We start from the raw sequence: 24,103 nt of genomic DNA on the forward strand, positions 1-24,103 counted from the left end.
CCAAGCAGAGTATGTGTTTATTTGTAGCACGATGCTACACCACCCCTCAGCCCGCCATCCCAGTGTGGTGGGCGGCAAACATGCTTAGGATGGCTGTGAGACCGTCACCAACAGGCTGTCGTTTGCGGTCTCACCGTCATCCTAATCAGGCCCTATGTCTCTTCCACTTCCAAATGTCCCTCTACTCAAGCTTTTACGCCTCTGCTTATTGCAGGAGTTTGAAATAAGCTATGTCATGAGTGTACGCAGTAGCCCTGTGCCGGCTGTTATGAGCTGAGTTTACATAGTATCCCTGTGCCAGCAGATGTATACTGCCTTCTTAGGAATCTGATCACTAGCCAACTCTAGACATCACTCCAGTGAATAGGCCTTTGTAATAGTACAGTACTTCTAAGTTGGGCTATGCATTTAATGGAAGGTTACATCAGTCATCGTCAGGGCCGCTCTAACTTCAATAAAGCAGTACAGGATGTTCTCAGCATTGGCTGCCTTATTTTTAATCACAGGGTAATCCCATTTCTCGGTAAAACTGCTTCATGTTAACAGAAAATAAACATCCCTTTTCAGTATGATCAGGACTCCTCTCCACTCAAAGCAGTAGTCTGCTCGCACTTCAGGCTGTTGCTTGCATTGGAATGCATGATGGACTATTTTACTTCTCAAAAGTACATGTAATCAACACACATTAAATTCTTTACCTCATTTATGCATGGCATCTATACATCTATCCTGTTTTACTTTCCTTTTTTTTTTACAGTTTCAGGCTTTTCTTTAAATATTTAGTCAGGGCTAAAAGTGCATTACATAAGTAATTCAATTGTAGTTTTCTTTCCTTTTTCACTGTATCACTTTCTTATTGTGGGTGTGACCTCCGGGACTCCAGTCACTCAGCCTGCCAGGCCCTTCTCTTCTAGCTGTATAAGTTATTCATTTGCTTGAGGCTAAAAGAGAATCTATACAATGTTCCAGGTGCAAATGTGCACCCCTGTAAAACACACCCTTCAAACCCATAAAGAATTAACTTAGTGTCAATCAATCTGGGCTCAGAACTCCAAGGACCTGTTTATAACACAAAGGTAAACATTTACCTCATAAGCCCAGTGTGTGATGTTTTCCTAGAAAACCTAGGATTTGGACCTCTGCTTCATCGGGTTGTGCCTCCTCATGGGTTATCTACATTGGCATCAATTCACCACACTAAAGCATCCACCAATCATTAACCAGCATCCAGGGAGCGAGGTGTTGGTTGGATGGTGGCAGGGCACCACCCCACTTTTATTAAAGATACAGGCACTAGGTGGAATTTTGTTTTCGTATTCGAATATTCTATCTGAACAATGAGGTGTTGTTATATTGCCGATGTGGGAGGTGGTTTTCTGCTCCAAGTGATTGGATATGAAGTGCAGACTGTGACTGGAGTCTTTCACACAGGTTATAGAAGGAGTCAATGGTTCCAGTGGCAGTGTGTATAAAGAGTACGCTAGTTATCTCAAAAGAATGTTCTTTGTGCAGTTGTTATGGGGCACTTTAGGCTCACAGGCCAGAAAATCAGTTGCCTCCTACATGTGTGGCACAAGCCATGTTCCTGAGAGTTGTTAATGCAGTTCACTACACATGCACAAGAGAGGGGTTGAGGGGAGTTTAGTGATTTATTGTTCATTGTTCCTTTTTAGGTTTCGCCTAGGCAGTGCATACACTGTCTCTTCAAGACATGCTGTATCTAGGATATGGGCTTCATGAACTGCCCATCTTTTTCATTGGTTCCTCTTACTCCCCTTTGTAAATGCCGGCTATTAATTGGTGAATACACTCAGTAGTACCTATTTTTGGACTTTTGCAACCTTCCACGAGGACTGCCGCTGTTACTTGTACTTTTACTCTTCATTTTATTTATGATACCTTATGGGCAATCTTTTTTATGTTTACTTTTCCCTTTCGAGCTAACACACAGATGGCATTTGAATTTATTTGTTTCCTGCTCATCAGGCACATTCCAAGGGTGCCTGTTCCAAGCACCCCCCTCCTGCGTTGGCTTTCAAGCTAACAATCACACCCGCCATTTGCATTTCTTTGTGTCCTGCTCATCAGGCACGTTCTGAGGGCGCCTGTTCCGTGCACTTCCCCCGCTTGATTGTGCTAACCGTTTGTTCACCCGATCCAGTAACTGTACATGTTCAACCAATATTTAATTATATTTGCTATGAGTATAAATGTATTTGATACCATCTGTATGTTTTTTGTAGAGCCGACATCAAGACTTGAACACGGTTCTCCAGACGCAAACTCGGCCTCTCTGTTCGCCACATTGCTAACTTTAAAATCAAACTGCCTTTGTTAGGAACAGGAATATTAAGTTATTCGCCACAATCACGTGATGTTGAACTAATGTCGGGACTCGAATCAGGTTCCCCACTTCCAAAGACGGCATTGCTAGGAATGGGCCCTTGCCCTCTCACTAAAGTCAACTTATGGGGAGTATTTATGGATTGTAGAGAATACTGTGTTTCCAGCCTAATTATACAGCACACTAGTACGGGTCAATACTCAACAACATGAGTAGGGGAGCTACCACTCCTTTATTTAGCCCCTTGCGAGTATGACGAACATCTTGGAAACGTTGTGTTTACGTTTAATGGTGGCAACAGTAATTAGTAAGCCCTTTGAAACAAGACAGACATTTTGGATTGTCACAAAACATTATCGGGGTGCGAAGTGGAACTTATTTGTTTTATAAAGATGAATGAAAGAAGATGCTATACATTCTTGACATTGACGTAATTTATGTTAAAATGTGCTACATTTAAAAGTCTCTGTGGATTTTTTTGTTGTCATCTCTGAAAGGCTCAGAGTATATGTATGGGGGGTAGTGCCCTCTGTTGTTTCGTTTTGCTTTTTTGTCAAAGGATTAGCATTGTCGCTCAGAAATTCCATTGCATACGTCTGCAAAAAGGTGTAGATTTTTACAGTGGGCAAATATAAAACAACTTTTGAAAACGGTATTGGAAACCATTAGTAATAAGAAATGTTTTATTTATATGTCCAACTGACTATGACTAATTGTCAACATTACATGGGCTTTCCGATTTAAAAGGAAGATCAGGAAAAGCGTTCAATGCCGAGGTTTCTCTTTGCTTTTCCCCTCTTTTTATTATTTACGGTTTGTTTTGGTAGGCATGGTGAAATTAGCCCAGAATCACAGGATGCTGAGCCGCCGCCTAGACTCAAAACTGGTTCCTCATTTCCAAAGGAGGCAGCTATAGCCCTTAAGCCACATCCTCTCCCCATTATTACGTCATCTTGCTTTTACTTTAGAGTTGTTAATATTGCAGAATTTACATAGCGCTTCATACCAATGGCAAGGCTATAAAGAGCTCCACTTCACGTCTGATTACTAGGCGGCTTTAAAGAGTGCATAGTTGATAGGAAGTGAGTTATACGTTTTTAGGTTTCGACCTGGCGAAAAGCTGCGCAAGCAGCGATTCGCGCAGGCGAAATTTCATGTCTTACAGTGTGGCTGGGAATCCGCCCCTCTGTTCCATTGGCTAGCTCCATAAATGGAGGCTAGCCATTGGAACAGAGATCTGTCCGTCAATTGCGGAGCAGATTCGGGGGCGTTCCGGCCATTTTTACTCATCCTGCCCCTTCTGACAACGTCATGCGGCGGTGGGCGTGTTTATTTTTTATTTTTTCGTGTCGGCCTGTTTGTTCTTTTTAGATGTGTCTGTTGCTGGAGTTGGATGCAAGATTTAGGTTCCCACGTAGCGATCAGGTAAGGAGCATTTTCTTTCTAATCTCCTTTCCCGCCCCCCCTCCCGCTGTCCTTGTCTCCTTTCCCGCCCCCCTCCCGCTGACCGTGTCTCCTTTCCCGCCCCCCCCGCTGACCGTGTCTCCTTTCCCGCCCCCCCTCCCGCTGACCGTGTCTCCTTTCCCGCCCCCCTCCCGCTAAACGTGTCTCCTTTCCCGCCCCCCCCCCCCCCTATTGTATGCTGGTGGTCTAGACACCACTTGTGCAACAAGGAGAGCACAACAGTTTCTTCTCTGGGGGAAATGAAGGGCGGTGGCCCTGCCCACGAGTTGGTACTTTTCTTTCGGAAGGGACACCCACCGTGAACAACGAGCTGTGCTCATTAAAGTGTCCCCAGTGTTCCATTGGTTGCCCACAGCCCCTGCCATGTCCTGTCTTCACAGGCAGCCTGCAACAGTGTGGCTTGGCACACCTCGAGACTTCTACTTGAACAAAAATAACAATCGCAATCACACTGGTCCTGTTTACACTGTTCTCGGGAAAGAAACGCGGCGAGGACAGGTTGTATATATGGGCATTGAATAATCAATCTTTAGGACAGCCTGATAGGACGAGCACCTTCCTCTTGTACTATTTATTCCTGGTTTTCTCCGATACCTGAAAGTCTCGTTTAATGAGGATTCGGACAAAAGCGGGAGGTCGGGGGAGGGGGCAACTATGAATGTTCCTTATTTTGGGTCTTACATTGTGGAATCGGATTCCTGTAGCGATTAGGCAGGACTACACAATTATGGGATTGAAAGATGGGGTGATTATGGCATTGAAAAGATGGCTTTTTTGCGGATTTGCGTTTTTGTTGTTGAACGTTTCTTTCCCATCCTCATTTTAAACTCTGATGCTGAAGACGGCTCGGATGATTTTGTGCGCGCAATATCTTTCATTGCAGACTGTAAAACCTATCCTCCACCCACACCAAATCCCTACCTCTTTATTCCGCTGTCAGAAATGGTTCCCTGTGCATTCATTACTCCCTATATGCCAAGTGCTTTGAAGTGACCAGTGACTCGATCTTGGTAAGTCAGTGGCGCCATTGTTTCTTCAGTACAAGGGAGGCCCGGCGTGAGGCCCGGCCAGACTTCGCTCTGGTGCTCAGTGTCATCTTTCACTCCCACTCCACCACTCCTGTGTGTTCCACCCCACCCTCCCCCCCTGCCTGTCCTGCTGTCTCACTAACGTGTCCACCCTGCCTGTCCTGCTGTCCCACCCCACCCTCCCCCCTGCCTGTCCTGCTGTCTCACTAACGTGTCCACCCTGCCTGTCCTGCTGTCTCACTAACGTGTCCACCCTGCCTGTCCTGCTTTCTCACTGACGTGTCCACCCTGCCTGCCCTGCTGTCTCACTAACGTGTCCACCCTGCCTGCCCTGCTGTCTCACTGACGTGTCCACCCTGCCTGTCCTGCAGTCTCACTAACGTGTCCACCCTGCCTGCCGTCTCACTGACGTGTTCAGCCTGCCTGTCCTGCTGTCTCACTGACGAGTCCACCCCACCTTGCTTGTGCTGTAGTCTCTCTAACGTGGCCTACCCACTCTCTCTTCACCCTTCACTCTTGGACCTCGCACCCGTGCCCTTCTTCAAAACTGGGTGCCCTTTCACCTCTGACCGCTGTCCTCAGCCTTGTGCCGTGTGCTTACCACCCCCCCCGCCACTTCTGCTGCCCCCTCTCAGCAGTGCCTCCTCGTTCAATAGTAATCTCCTGTTTTGTAGCGCTGCGTGTGCACGTTATAGCTCCTATAATGCTACCTGGGTGTACGGGGTAAACGTATCTGTATTTGGGTGTGCCCGCACAGTGGTCTGATCTCTGCGGTCTTTAAATATGGTTTCTTTGCCTTTGATTGATCTGGTACTCCGGCCGCCTGTACGTGGTAACAGTTTGTGGTGATTGACGTGTGATGCCGAGCGCGCCCCCTGCGCGCCCCTGTTGTCAGTCATGCTTGCCTCCTTCGCGCCCCCTGCGTGCCCATGTTGTCAGTCCTGCGTGCCCCCTGCGCGCCCATGTTGTCAGTCATGCTTGCCCCCTGCGCGCCCATGTTGTCTGTCATGCTTGCCCCCTGCACCCCATGTTGTCAGCCATGCTTGCCCCCTGCGCGCCCATGTTGTCAGTCATGCTTGCCCCCTGCGCGCCCATGTTGTCAGTCATGCTTGCCCCCTGCGCGCCCATGTTGTCAGTCATGCTTGCCCCCTGCGTGCCCTTGTTGTCAGTCATGCTTGCCCCCTGCGTGCCCATGTTGTCAGTCATGCTTGCCTCCTGCGAGCCCATGTTGTCAGTCCTGCTTGCCTCCTGCCGCCCATGTTGTCAGCCATGCTTGCCTCCTGCGCGCCCATGTTGTCAGTCATGCTTGCCTCCTGCGCGCGTGTGTGTGTGTGTGTGTGGCTCTGTGTGTGTGTTTGTGCTCTGTGTGTGTGTGCAAATGCAATAGGTCTCGCATATGTGAGAGATTAAGCTATTGGCATTGTAAATGACAATGCCATTTATTTATCTTTTTTCAAAACCAACACATAAATACAAAATTTGTCATTTACAATGCCAATAGCTCTAACTTTTACAAAGGCGAAACCGTTGCATTGTAAATGCTTGTTCTATGTGAGAGCTGTGGGTCTGGTGTGACAGGGTCGTGAGCTTTCCAGTCGTGGCATGCTGAGTTGTTAGCTGTGCGTAAGCATTAGGTGTTGCAGGCAAGCATGAGAGTAGAGGTTGATCCTGGTGTATCACCAGATACATAGCATGTCTAATTCACACTTACAATAACACACAAGATGATGGACTGAATGTTGCACAATGGCAAAACATTCACCCTCAGTCACAGATCTGGGTTTAATCCATCGTGGATTTAGGCCCAGATCTCTGTACTGGGGTGAATGTATGACATTGTTCTGCATTCTGTCCATCAACTGTTGTTTTTGCATAATTCCCACTTACTTCATTGATTTTACTTGTTTATTTGTATATGAAGCAGTTAGTCCAATCACTGTCAGGGCTCGGTGAATAGATATCATGGCTGTTTTAAAGAGACCAAAAGCAGACCCCAGCCAACAGAACATTAACTTTCTACCTTCGTGACATGGGTACAAACAGCTTGAGAGCAGAAAGTGACCACCCGCGGCAGCCCCTGCAGACACACACAAACAAGCCTCGGCTTTGTACCAGCGCTCAGCAAGAATGAAGCAGCTGAATTCTCAAAATTCCATTACTTTGTTCCTCACTTCAGAGAATATAAGGTTTGTGGGCATGATAAGCCTAAGAAGAAGCTCGTCCAACTAGAAAGTCACATGTTTTATCTCTGAGGCCATATTCAAGAAACTTTGCTCTGCTGCAAATACATGATACATCATTGGTACCATTTTTGTTGCTTGTGTTTTTAGGAATTTGCGCCGTGGAGTAAATTTATGTCATACCATTTTTGCTGTTTACATATTTATAAGTGGAAGCAATATATCTTCACCACGTTTGAAATGCAAAACATAGGCTTTTGAGGTGAAATATGTGTTTTATTACATCAAGAGGGAACATAGTGCAAAATTAGTTAACTGTTTTTTTAGTTATTTGTGGAATAGGATTTCACTGTTAAAATATCAATGACTTCTAGATTTACAAGCAATACGTGTACAGCATTTGCTTTCTGCGGTGCATGTGTGTGTGTGTGTGTGTGTGTGTGTGTGTGTGTCTGTGTGTGTGTGCGTGCGCACAGTGGCTAGATGTGGTGTGTGTGTGTGCAGACGCATCTGTTTCCATGGACGCCTATGGGTTTGTGGCTGAGAGGATTTCCCTCCATGGATTTTGTTTCAACATTGTTTTTAAGCAAACATTGACAAAACCCGTAGGACGGGCATTGCCAGTTGTGCTTTTTTGTATTTTTTTATGAATATGCAATGGATATTAAAAGAATAAAAAATAGTAAAAAATAAATAAAATAAACAAAAGGAGAGATTGACCCAACAGCCTTGGCACTGAAGTGCTCTACTTTCTAGGTGCCTGTGCACGTGTCACCAAGAAATTCTATCTCAGGCAAAACAGCCAGGCCCTGAAGTGGGCTGGCATTTTGTCTGCAGTGGTGGGCATTTCCAATGCACACCACCACATTCAAAAACAAACCACATAATGAAACTGAACAACACAATTACAATACACATCACATGCATCCAATTCACACCACAGAAATCCACATCATGCCACAGCATTCTACAGCACACCACATAATTAACTCCAATACATACCACTCCACAACACAAAATACCATCCTACATAATTAAATTTCATAACACACAATCCCACTCCACATCATTCTAGTACACTCAATATCGCATAAATACTATCCACATATTTCCACTTTACACTATGCCACATAATTCCACTCCACAAATCCTTTCCACAACACTCAATTCCACGCCTCACAAATCCACAACTAAGAATTCCAATCCAAACCACATTATTCCACTACACACCATATTCATAAACTCCTTAACTCATGGGTAAAATACATTGTCATTTACAACACCAATAGCTCTAACTCAAGCAAATTGCAATTCCAATGCTTGTTATGCAATGTTCCTCCTGGTTCCCATTGCTTTAGAAACACGGCCAGGCATTGGAAAGCCTGCCATGCATGGACATCCACTCTCCCACACACCAGTGGGCAAGGCAGAAATTTGGAAGAATCAGTGGATATTATCAGCCTTCCTTTCAGATTCTCCCATCCTCCCCACTCAAAGCGAGAAGTGGTTCTTGCTATACACACACCCACCCTCAGTAATGAAGGCGTTAAGTGGCGTCTGACTCAATCAACACCACAATAGCAACATTCGTTAGGATGGCAGTAGGATCAGCTTATTGATGGATTCCCCCAAGGGTTCCATAAAATGCACTCACTTATGCATGACTTGCATGGCCGAATGTGCATGCATATCATTTTATGCATATTCATTAAGAGCTGCTCACATGCTAGGCATAGACACTTATTTCTATATTATTTGTGCCAAACACACCTTAAACGACACAACCATAACAAATTCAAAACGTATACTTAGTAGAAATTATCATTTACATACTGCTTTCACATTACTATAAGTCATACTTAAAGCTCACAGTTATACTTATGCACAACCTTTAAATTAATATCACTCACGCTCTTCAGTACACAGTCTGTCACCTCACTCGCCACAATACATTAACTATAACTCGCCCCTTCTCCATGCACTAGCTTTACCCTGCATTATTGCAGTAAATAAAACACATATGATTTCAGAAATAATATTTTTTGCCAGAACAAAGTGAATGGTCCTGTGGCGAGTTATAGTTAATGTATTGACTCCATATTGTCATTGGGCATATCTTGTTTGCCCGGAATGGACTACGGATTACACACAATCATGAATAGATCTGTTTATGTTTGATAGATTAATGAATGAAAAAAATATTCTTTATGTTGCAAAATGTGACAAAGAGTTGGGACACAAATGACAGTCATCAACATCAGCTATTGGTAGCTGATGTTCAATTTATGAAGGAGCTTACAGAACTGGAAAATGAAATCATGGGCATACATTGACTGAGGAAGAAATTATTACTAATGTAGGTCTCGGTGTATATAGAGAAGCCTTTACATACTTCAAGCTTAACTCTAAATGTATGCCAACAATGCCGAAGGATGCAATTGATGTATTCAGTGAGTTAGTGACCCAGGAATTAAAGAATTTTCATGTAAAAATAGAAAGTAAGCAAAAGAATACAAGTGTTGTACAAAGAAAATATTATACAGTGCAACAGACTGTGTGATCAAAAATTCACACATGGGTGGGAACCTCATCCTTTGGCCAATATACAGCTATTTAGATGAAGCATGTTATGTAAGAATTTGTAGTAATGGAATGTCGACCTTAAAAATTGAAAGCAACAAGGAATTTTTAGTTTGGCATAATCAGAGCCTTCTGAATCAAGATGAATGCCACTTTTTACGCATTATACATCTAAAGACACCTGTCTTTTATTTAATTCCAAAAATTCATAAAGAAAAAGTTAATCCACCAGGTCATCCAATAATTTCAGCACTGGGGTGCTTTTGAAAACACATCAAAATATGTGGATTTGTTTAGGAATCTACCATCCGTTCACTAGGGGAGGCTCAAAAAGGCCCTCTGCAATCCTGTCTTTTACCCTAATATGATGTTATACACTTCCGCACCTTGCCTTGATAGATACACTTCATATTCCAGTCCAGGCTTCCACACTACTGTTCTGATGCATTATGATCCCTGTAGTCCTTTCTGTTTCCAAACCCTGCCCTGATTATTCCCTGATGGCCGTATTTTATTCTCTACCTTGATTCCTGGTTCCAACAGCCTTTTTGACCTCTTTATAACTGCATTCTGGAATTTTCACCCCCATGGCTCCGACCCTTACTCTATTTCTTACCTGTGTCCTGTCCTCTGTCTGCTTGTTTCCCTAGTCTTCCCCTTTCCAAATCCCTGTTCTGCCTTCAATTAATTGTTGGTTCTCTGATTCATTGCACTTTTTGATTGATTGCACCTGGTTCACTCCTTGCACCTGTGTCCCTCCCTTGAGCCTCCAGCTATTTCAGCCCTGTAAGTGCAGAGTGCAGCAGCTCGCAATTGACATTGCTGCAGTGTCTCCTTGCTCTCTGTCTGATCCTCCAGCTATATTCCAGGCTTGTCATTGATTTCAGTTTTCATTGTTGTTTGGTCTGTGTTCCTGCTGGATTAGTTATGTGTCTCTGTTGGCTGTCTGTACTTTAACCTGTTTCTATTGTTTCCCTGTTTGCCTTGACCCTAGTTCTGACTGCACACATCCAGGCATGTCTTGAATATGCAGATTCCTTAGCCTGCATTCCTGTGTTAATGTTCGGGCTGTATATTCTTGTCATGTCCTAGTTAGTGTGTAGATTTTCAGTATACTCAGTTTTGTGTATTCCTGTCCTTTTCCAGATCCTTATTCAAGTCCAGATTTGCCTTGAGCCCAGTTCCTGTTCCTGTGTACCTTCCACTGTTCTCCTTGTCTTCTTGTGTTTTTATCACTATCCTGATTTTCTTTGTTTCCAAGGGTGCCAGCTAGACTCCAAGGCTTGTGCCTTTGGCACAGAGAACCACACTGCACTCATACTCCATAGGGGCTTCTGGGGGTCTCCCTGAATTCTGTGAGAATAATCTGCTCCTTGCCTTCTTGTAAGATCTTTTTTACCTCACGGAGGAATCATTTCCAAGGAGCAGACAAACTATCACTATGATAGTTTGTCTATCGTTTCACGGCTTTTTCTACCCTGTTGTTTGTACTTGTGTTCTCTTTATAGTTTACCCTGCCGACTTCCAGTTCCCTATTAACTGCCAGTTATGTTCTACTTTCCTCCCAGCCTTCAGATACTTTATTGATAGAAAGCTTTTGTCCCTGCATAGATTAAGCATGCCCACTGCACTGCCTTTTCCTGAACTCAACTAGTTCTCGTGACAGTTTGTCCTGAACTATCTAGACCCCTCACAGATTGTGAGCCCCCGTATTCTTTAATCTTCAGTCTTGTCATGATCTCACCCATCTAGATTGCTGACAGGATTATAATTTAAGAAATTTTGTCAGAAAACTCCCTCCCTATATACAGGACACCGCAAATCTTCAGAAAAAAATCTTTGAGATTTCTTAGGACAGTATGTTACATTAACCCCATGCGCGCTGCGGGTTTTCCCGCTGTGCGCTGACTTTTTCGAAAAGCCACGGTTCACGACGAGCTCAGCTCGTCATGAGCGTACGACAGGCGTAACTCATGACGAGCTGAGCTCGTCATGAGCGTTGAAGGGGTTAATGACCATTGATTTAGAGACATTATATACAAGCATACAATACGATGAAGGGTTGAGAGCTTTTGAATTTTTTTTAAGTTCCAGGCCATTAAAATTGTGGAAGCACACAAAAATGTTACTACTCATGATTCGTTGACGTCTAGAGAACAATTGTTTTCTGGTTAATAATGAGCTTTTCAGCTAAGTAAGAGGTACAGCGATGTGCACCTGCTTTGCCCCAGCTATGCTAATTTTCAAATGGGCTGGGGGGAGGAGCAGGTGCTCCAGAATGAATATCAGGCTGAAGGGATAGAATGTGTGGTATTTTGGTGTGTATTCATTGATGATCTCTTCGTAATTTGGAATGGGACAATCGAGAGTGCTAAGTTGCTTGCTGAAAAAATCAATGCAAACTCTTTAAATCTTCATTTTACAAGCACGATCATTAAGAAAGAGGTAAACTTGTTGGATGTAACTGTATAGCCTACGTCACCTCTATGAACTGGGGCAGAAGCAGAATGATTTAGGCCTCAAATAATTTGTTTCAGACTTTCCCTATAAAACCTAAATATAGAGCATTGCAGCAGTTAACCGCATGCGTGCGGCCGTTTTTCCCGCTGTATGCGGCATTTTTAAATTTACCGCGTTACATGACGAGCTCAGCTCGTCATCAGCACACGGTAGGTAACGCTGGTGACGAGCTAAGCTCGCCATCAGCATGGAAGGGGTTAAGGAGGGAGTTACCCATCAGATGGACTACAGGTTTGTAATGCTTCATGTTTGGGTATTGACTAATCTCATAGACATGTCGGTATTTCTTTCCAAAACGGCCTGCTGTTGGGAATGGTGTTAACCTATTGTGTATTAGAATTGACCATCTAAAAGGTAGTCATGGTTTGGGCTGAAGTACAGTTGACCTACGGAGAAGTAATGGGATTGAGTTTACCTGGCCCACAATCAAAAATTCGGATTTGGAGGCCTTCTGAAAGAGACAAATGGTTCCTGTCCGTTCTTGGTTCCTAGACCAATCAGTTTGTGAAAGTGGGCTAATTCTCAGATCCATGCCCATACGCACCAATAGATGCTGGTATCTTTTACATACACAGGTAGTTATACTATCAGTCAGTGAGCAGAAGTGTCCATTAAGAAAACGGAGGTGAGAACAAAGATCGCCTGAGGATGCCCCTACTTCATATGTACCATTTCAGGATAGTTGTCATCTAGTTTCACTTGAAATAAAAATTATTTCAACCAAGAAAGAACTGTCCTGGTAATGTATTGGCCTGCTAGCCTTGGCATGCTATTCTATGTGTATTTGTATAGCACAAAACTCACTCAGGAGTGTATCCCAGTGGTAAAGCAGGAGCTGTATGGGTCGAGTGAGGGTTGGGGCTAGGTGACGAGCTAGGTCTTTAGTTTCTTGTGGAATTCAAGAACTGAGAAGTCTATGATGTGCAGGGGAAGGTCTTAAGGCTTTAGAAGCGAGGCAAGAGGAGGCACGACCACTGAATCTGTTTCTGCGCATGTGAAGGGGATTAGGGGTGGTGTAAGTGGGATTCTAGCTGAGTGGAGGTGCCTGGGAAGTTTGAGGAAGTTTCTGCGTCTGTTGAGGTACAAGGCTAGTGCTGTTAAGGCTTTGTATTTGTGCATGAGGAGTTTAAAGAGTGTTAGTGGATTGGGATCCAACTGAGCTCTTTGACGTTCAGGGTGAATCAAGTGCGGAGTTGGAGGTTGAGGGGGGCCTGGCCACAGAGTTTGTATGGTCTGAAGTCTTCTGGTCAGTTGAGTGTTCATTCCAGCATAGAGTGTGTTCCCATAGTCCAGCTTGCTGGTGATGAGGACTTGGTTGATGGGTCTGCAAGTGGTGGTGGGGTGTCATTTAAAGGTCTTCATTAGCTTCCCTTGTGTGTGGAAGCAGTAGATGGAGATTGCATTAACTTGGCTGGTCATGGTTAGTTGGTTAATTACTATTTCCGAGGTTTTTTGCGTGGGTTACTGGAGGGGAGTGGGTGGATACGAGTCTTGTAGCCACAAAGGAGTGTTCTGTGTGAAAGGTAGCTGGGAACTGAAGATCATTACTTGGTGCTGCATGAAAATAGTGATAAGAAGAAAATTTACTCTCAAAGCATTAGTATTTTTCATCTTTGGCCTTCATTATGCTTTATTTATGCGTTTTATCTGATTTCCTCTGTCCAGTTTATTTTGTTTGTTTTTGCTCAGATTCACCCAGGAGACCCAATTGTATTAGCACCAGTTACTGGTTTTTTTTAAAGTTCAGAAGAAAGTTTATTAAGATAAATATGTTAGCAATACAAATAGAATAAGAACAATGTATAGTAGAAAAGTGACATAGCACCAGTTACTGTTAAAGCGCAGAACTGAGCTGGGAGGCACCCTCAGAGTACAGAGAACGCTGTGAAGCCATACAAATGGCACAAATGGACAAATCAAATCCTGATGATAAATCATAACGATGGGAAACTACCTCTCCCCGCTGCTTAGCACCTTTGTCGCACCATCATCCTCTTCTTTTCAATTTATTTTTGTTGCCCGACTTGCCCTTTTCTTCTCCATCCCCCCATGCCACTGTATTTTGTACATTACTATTCCTCGCGAAAAACATCATTTTGTATGTTGGTGTCGAGCTGCACTTGCTCTTTTGTACTGCCCATGTAGGAATTAACCCTTCGGCACTGATGACAAAGCCAGCTCGTCAACGTTACCTGCGCTGCGCGGATGACGAGCTGGCTTTGTCATGATCAAGCCATTTTTGAATTTCCCACGTACAGCGGGAAAATGCGGTGGCGCGGTAGGGGTTAAAAAAAATATCTATCAATGAGATTTTATCATCGCTTCTGTTTGCAGTGTTTTGTTATTGTAACTGAATGATCAGCTGTCCAGCTTAAGTCTCAGATTATAAAATGTTCCTCTCCGGCGATTGGCAGAGCAGTCTCCATATATTTTCCTGTGTAAAATCCATGCAGGTAGTCCTGGGGAAGCCACACAATGTCAAGGCAGTCTTATCATTGTTGATTTGCTTCGACTTCGGTGATCTACGACCAAAGAAAGAGATAGTATATTAGATTCACATAAAAAAAGGCTATCCTTTGGGTTTCTAGCAATCCTGGAAACGATATACGCATACGCAGAGATCGTACAAATCGGGCGTGACACAAGTGGGGGATCGGAGTCATGAGGTACAGAGTCATGAAATGTGGAGCCAATGAAATGAATGAGAAGTAGGCAACAAGTAAAAAATGGATAATAAAGCTGTTTCAATTTACCTAATATATTAGAAACCGGATTTATTTTAAGGTAGTTGAGTAAGTAAAGCATTGCTTTAAGGGGCCTCGAAAATATGGTGGTCTCTAAAGGGATTATGGTCTAAGAAGAGCAATTAAAAATAATGTATAAGATGTGTGGCCTCTGCAAATAAAGTAATGTCCTTATGCAGGCGGCCTAGAATCACTTAGGCGTCCTCCTCCTCCCTATGGCCTTCCTATTTTTTTCTGGTCCTCCTCCCCATCCTAGTTTCCCTCCTCTTCATCATCATTACCATCCTCCTGGTTCTCCTCCTGTTCCTTTTTCTCCACCTGGGCTTGTTCTCTACCTCTTCCTCCTCCTCTGGGTTTTCATCCAGGACTAGGTTCTGTTCCTGGTCCTCTTCTGGGTCCTAGTTCTCCCTATTAAAGTCCGGACCCGCCTCCTCCTCTTCTGGGCTCTGGTCTTGTTTCCTGTGGTATTAATTCACTTGCTCCTCCTGGTCAAGGTTCTCATCCGAATACTCATAGTTTTCCTCATGGGTGTATTCCTCCTTATGGTATTCCTCCTTACCCTCCTCCTCTCATTCAGAGCCTGCTCTTCCGCCTCAACCTCCTGGTCCATCTCCTGGTCTTGAACTATTCCAGGGGTCCTCCTGCTCATTCTGGTTATGATCCTTCGGGTCATGGTCCTTCTTGTGGTCCTCCTATTCCTTTACCCCATGGACCTAGCCCCAGTGGTCCTGGAACACATGGATGTGGTCCCCTGGTCCTTCTTTCTCTGGCCCTCCCAGCCCTTGTTTTCTGGGTCCTTGCCCTGCTGTCCTCTTGGTACCCCTAGCCCGACCATTGGTGTTGATTCACCAAAATGTCAGGGGTAGCAAAGTCACATCATCCATTATTCAGCAACTGATGACATCACAGCAAGTAACATCACATTACCTTTTGATCTTGACATAATGACATTAAGGTGGTGTCACCACTGAACTAAAAAAAACAAGAAATGAAAGATAAACAGTAAGTGCAGGATAAATAAAAGAATGCAACAGGTTTCAAAGGCAGATACAAATCTTTTGTCTGTAATATATATCTGTTTATAGATATCTATATATCTATATATAGAGAGAAAGACATAGACAGACAGACAGACAGACAGGCAGGCAGGCAGGCAGGCAGGCAGGCAGGCAGGCAGGCAGGCAGGCAGGCAGGCAGATAGATAGATAGATAGATAGATAGATAGATAGATAGATAGATAGATAGATAGATAGATAGATAGATAGATAGATAGATAGATAGATAGATAGATAGATAGATAGATAGATAGGTAGATAGATAGGTAGATAGGTAGATAGATATGTTTCTTGTATCTCAGTCTCATGACCTTCCTCCTCATCTTGGACCTGATTGTCATAGTCCTCTATGTCTTCTTGGTCTTGATCCTTGGTTTTTGTCCTCCTTCATGTCCCGGTTATGTTCCGGGTCCGTTTCACAAAAATTGGGCCTTCATGGGGGTAGAGAGATGGTAAGGGAGGGAGACCCTTTTGTTATTATAGCCTTCATCTACTCATCGGAGTAGGACCAGGACATTCCTAGAGAACATGTATAAACCTCCATTTACCCTAAGCTTTGAGGCTCAGGGGGCTTTAGATGACCCCCAAGCCTTCTGGGGGCCCCTATTCAACCTAAAGTCAATGAATATTTGTGAGATATGGGAGACTTAAGGGCCCTTCCTCAAATCTTGCTGGGGGTTCTATCAATTTGCATTACGTCATAGCGAGCATTGAGTAGTTGACAATGAAATAATGCTGATTCTCAGCTGAGGGGAGGGGGAGGAAAGGAGGGAGGGTTGTGTGTGTGTGTATATAGGCTACATTTCTTTGAATGCCGACACGTACCTTGCTGGTGTGGTTTCCAGAAATAAAACTAGTCGCAAAGAGAAATACTATGCAGGTGAAGCTGAGTAAACACTAAAGTGGCTACTTAAGATACACGTGTGGGGGTGTGGTGGATTGGCAGCTGTCCTGAAGGATAAATAAATGTTGATCTTGGCACTACTTAACTCATGAATCCAATTTTCACGTCAAGCTCAGGTAGAATGCTTATTTTACAGTGGGCCACTCCTGGGTATCCTGTAATATACTGAAGGATGAAGGCTTGCATGGGCCTTTGAGGATGTAAGGGATGCTCTTTGCAGGACTTTCGACAGTTGGACTGCCCCTGCCAATTCGCAAAAATAATATCAAGACAGATTGTTAACTTGATGTGCATGCTTTGTATGTGTTACATAGTTTATTTCATTAAATCTCCACTTTATTGCTTAACAGTCACCAAGCATTTTCTCAGTTTATTCACTAACCACTCACTAGTTTCCAAACCTAACGGCACCATTTAACACCCCAAAAATACACAAGACATTATGATTACAGTGCTTCCCAGGAGCTCCATGTATTCATCAATGCATTCCTTTGAATCTGGCAAGAATCATGCTGTATATACATCTAGGATCTCTGCACCTTCAAGAAGTCTGTTATCACAGCTATCTCAAGGTCATGTCCAAACAAAGGGGTCATTATGATGGTGGAGGGCCCGCCACCGCCAGCCGTGTGGTGTCGAGCCCTCCGCCATCTGACTGGCAATTTCCCCCTGCCACATTACGATGGCGGGGGGAATCGTTCCGCAAGGGTGGCGGGCGCAAAGACGCCAACCACGCTTCCATCACAGACAATTGTTACGATTGCCTGGCTGAGCTGAATGGACCTTGTAAATGGTGGTGGTGCCTAGCCGGCACCGTCCGCCAGATTACAATGCAGCCAGACTCTCAATGGCGGTGCAACTGCCATTGAAAAGGCTGGCGGTGATAGGATTCGGGGGCCCATTGTGGGCCCCCTCTGTGTTTGGGGGGAGGGTGCACTGGGTAGGTACCCATGGTACCCCCCAATATTTCCCAGCACTAAGTGGTAGGCACCGCGTGGTGCCTGCCACATAATGCCATATTTACAGTGCGAACTGTGCTGCAGCCAGCAGCACCCTCCACAATGTTAAAGGCCCAGGATACGCCCACAATACTGGCGGGGGCATCGTAATTTGAGTGGTGGATCCTCCGCATGACTGTCGGCCGGTCCCAAACACTGTAACGATGGCAGGAGGACTCGGGTCCGCCCGCCATCGTAATGCGCCCCAAAAAAGTATCTGGACTGCTGAATTTTCCACCCTAGAATAAGGGCCTCTAGTTAGCAGCATTTTCCCTGTTACCCAGTGTAGACTGAGTCACCAGCTTGTCATCCTCCTATTGGATAAGTGGGGATAGGGGTGTTTCATTGTTCTTATGTTAAAGCTATTTTTCCATGCTAGGGATATTCACTGGGAAGTAGCAAGACTTATGTTGAGAAAATGTTGTGATCTAGTTTATTTGTCCTCACTACTTTTGCAGCAGATGAGCAGGGTCCTCCCTTGAAATCCTTCATCGGAGACAAGGGAATCCTGGGTGTAAAAACCTTGAGCCAGAATCCTGGACGGGAGCCAGCAAGACGGCCCAAATTCTTGAGATAATGGCGGACTTGCTCCACTAAACGTCACTATCAACTAGTCAATCTTTCTAGGGGATAACATGAGTTCAGAGGCTTCCAGGGCTGGACAGCAAATCAAAATCATGCTTGCCAAATGTTCAAACCACTTCTATACTGGTGGAGGTCCTTACAAGAATACGGTCATGGGGGCATGGTTGGGTCATCTCAGTCAATCCAGCTGTGATGCTAGAGGGACATATTGGCCAGTCTGGGAACTGAAGGCTGTCTATCTGCCCTCTGATGATAGGGTCAGTTCCTGCACCTTATTAAAGAATTAAAACCGTTCTGTTCAGGTCTATTCCACCACAAAGAGATTACAAGGCGCCTACCCAAAGACGGTCACCCCCATGTGACATAAAATGGCCCATGGCTTGTCAGCGTGTTAGAAATGCAGTCGGTCATGTCCAGACTGACTATTTCTATAACCATTCACCAGCATTTCTTATCTGTGTCCATTCCTCAAAGGCACTCTGGAGTTGTTGTTGCTACGCAATAGAAGCCAATGGCTCTCTAGAGGTGTCCTGGCTCCTGTCAGTCGATTTTCCAGTTGTCCCAGAAACGGCCTCGTGAAAATGACACTATCTCCCTTATCACTAACACAACTCTATAAATAGTGTGGTGTGTGGCTAATGTTACCCCCAGCAGAGGACAGCGATACTTCTGCTGTTACAGAGGGATGTTAAAATTAAGTGCATGCAGACTGAATGATGAAAGGTGTGGTCATACTTAGGTAAAGAAAGAAGTCTTTTAACTTACATTCACTTCAATTACATCAGATGAAATAATGCTGTTCTCCATTCAAAGTTGCTTTTATTTTTGTAGACAGGAGGTATTGAGACATCCGGCTCTCACTGAGAGCTAAGTGCAACGGTAATGGCCGGCAGCTGTAATTGCCCAATTACAAGACTGCAATATGGTATTATTGCTCTATTTAGTTCTAGGTGGAATTCCTGGGTTACAGCAGCTGTAAAAAGCAGTGCACTTCTTCACATAGCAGGTGTTAAGACACTCGCCTCTCTTTTAAAGTTGGGTGCCAAAACAGTGGTAACAACCTGCAGCTCTAATGACTTTACTGCGTGGTATTTATTGCTCTGTTTAGTTCTAGGTGAAAAAGTTGGGCTATGAGCAGCTGTAAAAAGTGGTTACGCTGGTTTTCTTTGTTATGGTCAATATATTGCTCTTTTTTGCAAACAGGAAGAGTTGAGAAACCCGACCGTCACTTAAAACTGGGCGCTAAATTTAGTGGTAATGCCGAGCAGGCTTAATTTCATTACCTGCTGTATTTATACTTAATTTCAACTGCACTGATTTGCTGTAAGTGTGTGTGCTCACTCTGGGGCGGGTCGGCTGGAGTGGGCATAGGCAAAATGCCAACTTAAACGCTGGAAAAAAACTGCTGAGCCTCTCAGGGCCATATGTATCAAGCTAATTAGCATTCGCAAAGGCCGAAATTCTGCGAATTTCCGCCTTTGCGAATGCTAATTTGATAAATGGTATGTATCAAACATGTTTGATGCAAAATAAGGAATAGCAAAATTTGCTATTCCTTATTTTGCGATTGCACTTAAGGAATCGCAAATTTTGCGATTCCTTAAATGCAATGTATCAAACAAAAAACATGCAAAAAATGCCATTAAGGATTCGCAAATTACCACCAACTTCTAGTTGGTGGTAAGTTGCAAATTCTTTTCCAAAAGCTTTTTTCCAAAAAACCAAAGGTGCCATATGACGCCCATACATGCCCTCAGGGCATGTATGTGCGCCATATGCCCCCAAATGTCTTTTTCAGGGGTGCAGCAGGGTGTTCTTGAGACACCCCTGCACCCTTGAAACAATTCCTAATTTGCGATTAGCAAATTGCTAATCGCAAATTGCCCCTTCATTCTTATGGGCCTCCTGGCCCATAGAAATGAATGGGTAATTTGCGATTAGCAATTTGCTAATCGCAAATTAGGAATGGTAAGGAATCGCTATTAAAAAGCGATTTTGTACATACATACCGTTTTGCCAATTCCAAATAGCGATTCCTTAAAATTCGCTATTTGGAATTCGCAAAAAGGAACTATGATACATATGGCACTCAACTTAAAGGGAATGAGAACATGGGCAGTATACAGTGACATGTATTAAATAGAAAAACACATGTAAAACAAGGTCGAGCAGAAAAATGGTCAACACATGCAGAATGCGCTCTAGCGAGCTGGGTTCGATAGCTCACTGAAACTTTAACTTGGAGCAGAAGTTAATGTAGAGAAGATTAAGGGAGACCCTCAAATTCTGGTTAAAAAAAAAGTATAAGTGATCGCAAACTAGCAAACACTGAAAAAAAAAGAGAAAGGTGTGGAACAAAAGTCCAGTTATACACCACACCCAAAACCCACATGCAAGGTTACTGAAACATCCACACACGCATACAATTGGACGCATTTCAAGCAAACACGCGACGAGGCCACATAAAGGTGAAAAAAGGATAGATAGGCGCATACCTCCAAGGTTTACATTAGCACGCCTGCACTGCTAAATACACAAAAAACATTTCTAGCCTAAAATACAAACTAGCCCACTAGAAGAAAGAGAGATTAACAATTATACATGTAGCGCTTGTTGACAGAGTGCACTGAATCCCAAAACGTCTATAGGCAGAGCCTGCCGCACAGGTGGACAGATAGCAAAATACACACAGACGCACACATACTGTGTGTGCAAACACACCCACAGATATGCACACTCCCTTTTCGCACACAAACTACGTCACGTTGAAGGAAAAATATCCCGTTTCCTAATCACAAATGTTCTTCAGCGTCATGAATGAAGCACGCGTGGTGAAAACGTGTCCTTATCGAAACGCAAGCACGTTTTTTCTGTGGCGTCATTTGTCTTCGCAACATGCATGAGTGTCGACGCCACCAGTGTATCCCTCACAATGTGCCTTTTCTATCGTCACTGCACAGAAGCGCGTGGGTGTTACCGGTGGGGGTGGGCTGTTGTGTTGTGTGTGGTTGTGGCGGGCGAGTGCGCGGGAACAGTACGGGTGCCGGAAATGGATTCAGACGTGCGGACAGTGTGCACTTCCAGGTGCACGTGTGTACGTACGCCCATGTCTCCATGGGAGAAGCTGTCCCCGCCTGGGTGTTTGCATACCTTATCTCGTGTTTATTTTCTGGGAGAATTGCAAGAGCAGGCAGTTCTGTGTGTGGTGGCCTCGCTGCTCTATCTGCCTGCCCTGGCAGATACCTTGCTTCATTTGTGGGACGTAGCACTCTCACAGGCGCACCACCACCTCAGATCCTAGCCGCCACCTCAGATCCTAGCCTCTTCTACCTGGAACCCCAACAGAAGACACTGTCTCACCTGGCTCCCCCCTCTCTCTCTTCACTTGCAGAGCACCGTTCAACTGAAGTGAGCCAGCACACCTGACTGGATCCCTGGAAATTTGAAAGCAAGCCACCTTCCTCCTGAGTGCGGACTTGGGGTTCATCACCAGCCATGGAGTCGGGCCACGTCCCCATCCCCACAGAGATGGTTGAATTTGTACCAAATGGTAAACATGCAGAGGCGATGGGCGCCCAACCTCCTTCTGAGCGAGACAGGTAAATGGGGGGTTACCTACGCGTGGTATTGATGTTGTAGTGAAGCAGCTTAACTATAGACTCCAATAAAAGCCAGGGCCAAGTTTAGGAGCTCTTATCTGAGTTCCTTACCCAAACCCCAATCTGAAACACTTATTAGTCTTTTTAAAGAAACGTTGAACGGCATAATTTGAATCCCGCCACTCGTTACTGGGTGGCGGTTATGTCTTTGTTGCCAACGCCCCTTTGCCCATTGGTCTATTTTACTATGCCCACATGCACATTTGTACAGCGAGGTTTCAATTCCTTGCAACTAAACTTTTGAATACTACATTATTCTTTTCAGACCCTTAATGTGGCTTTGTAATCCCCTAAAGTTACTGTATGTTTATTGATACGTTCATACTTTGAAAGTGTGCCACTTGGATCAGATAGGGTGGAGGGTGGAGGGAATCAAGAGGGTGATGTGGCATTAATGTGCAGTGAGCAAGTGTTTTCATAGACTCTAAGGTCAGACGGTGTGCAGCCTCCTTTCTGTCCATAAGCTATAGGTGCCAGTTTATGCCAAAGATTGAGCAGCATTAAAAATAATATTTACCAGTTATTTAGCCCACTTTTCAAACGTCTCTTATAAAACTGGTTGCATTGCTTTCTCAAAACCAACAACCCAGCCCTTGATACTTGTCAGACCCAACACAGAATACAGAAGTATATCTAGGACACCACCCTCAAGCCAAAGCCATTTTTAGGGGTAGGTCGAGCTCCTATAACAATTCAGAGTCAAACCTTATGCCCGGGTGTGATACCTTTTTCAAGCCTGGTGCCAAGAGACCAACAAATCAAAATTTCATTAAAAAAAATATAGTATATAGGAAGTGCCTCACGTAAGCGACCAACATGAGCCGGTGGATGTTACTTTACCAACTGGCTCGTTGTATCATTATTGGTCACTTTTCTATATTGACAGTAGGAACCTGCACCATGTCGGAGCCTAATGGGGTTCACTGTGTATATAAACAAAAAACATCAACCTCATGATAGTCCTCATTAAGAAGGAAATGACAATGCTGCCTTCCTCACAGAAAACACACAAAAAAGAGTCATATGTGGCATATAACATACATCTTTATTCTATGCCTATGCTCAATGTTAAAAACAAAATTGCATGTTGACACCATTTTGGACTATTACAATACTATACATGCAGGACCCTCAAGAGCGCTCACTGACAAACTACAAAGAAGTAAAGCACTCCACTGGCTCCGGAGGCATCATGGGTAAAATTCATGTACCATTGACAAGGCTTTCTGGAATAAAGGACACGTATAACGTATCCCACTATGCCTCACTTATCCAACAGCGTACCTTCAAGCAACAAAAGCTTGGCGGCAGATCACTAGGAATCCAGGGTCCCAACTTCTGGAAATCCTTGAATCTAACCGAATTACCTCCATTTCCAAAAACATTTGAAATAAGACCGAGTTCGGCTAAAGATTTGGCATTAACTTAAGGCAGCAATTGGTTCTAGCTTGAAATTGTTGAGTGGGGAATTTTAGAAAAAGTTCATGCCCTACATTTGGTTGAACTCTTGTTTCCAAAAACCTTGGTCTTCTGTTCTGCAGTAGCTGTGGCACAGAGCACTATATAAACTTTTATATAAAATTCCGAATAACTGTGGAGCTATTGGTAATTGACACAGGCAGTGAAAAAACTTTGTGGCCAGCGTGGGAAACATTCACAAATTTGCACAAATATTGAAAGAGAAATGTGATACCCTTGTGCAACCACGAGCCCTTTAAGCATGTATCAGTGGTCCTTAGGTATGGCTAAGCCGTCACGAGACGGTATTAAATGGCTAAAAGTCAGATTAGCTAATCGGGACCTGTCGACATTGTGTTGGCGCACAATGACAGGCACGTTTGAAAAGATGATTGACAAGGCCTGCTAGTCGTACGTGAGTTACCTACTTTGGGGTGCACATTGCAAGTTGTTGAAACACTTCCGCATTCCACATTTGCCGAAGGAGCTATCCTGTCTTGGAATCTTGAGACTCATTGGCATTGCCTGCACTGTTGGTTTGTATCCCCCCAACCCACATTTTTGTGGTGCCCTCCATCACACAC

General features: G+C 44.3%; 1 protein-coding gene across 2 annotated transcripts in view; it reads left to right on the forward strand.

The window, feature by feature from the left end:
- Nucleotides 1-24,103, forward strand: part of SLC38A3 (solute carrier family 38 member 3) — a 342,163-nt gene that overhangs the window by 88,705 nt on the left and 229,355 nt on the right. Inside the window, exon 2 of one of the 2 annotated variants that reach the window (XM_078661256.1) lies at nt 21,794-22,001. In XM_078661256.1, the coding sequence (XP_078517382.1) occupies nt 21,898-22,001 (104 nt within the window). In that variant the 5' untranslated portion in view covers nt 21,794-21,897. Of the gene's footprint in view, nt 1-21,567; nt 22,002-24,103 lie in introns of those variants that run through there. The other variant, XM_078661257.1, reaches the window with a different exon arrangement.

The sequence above is a fragment of the Lissotriton helveticus genome, chromosome 9 (assembly GCF_964261635.1).
Source record: "Lissotriton helveticus chromosome 9, aLisHel1.1, whole genome shotgun sequence".
NCBI lineage: Eukaryota > Metazoa > Chordata > Amphibia > Caudata > Salamandridae > Lissotriton > Lissotriton helveticus.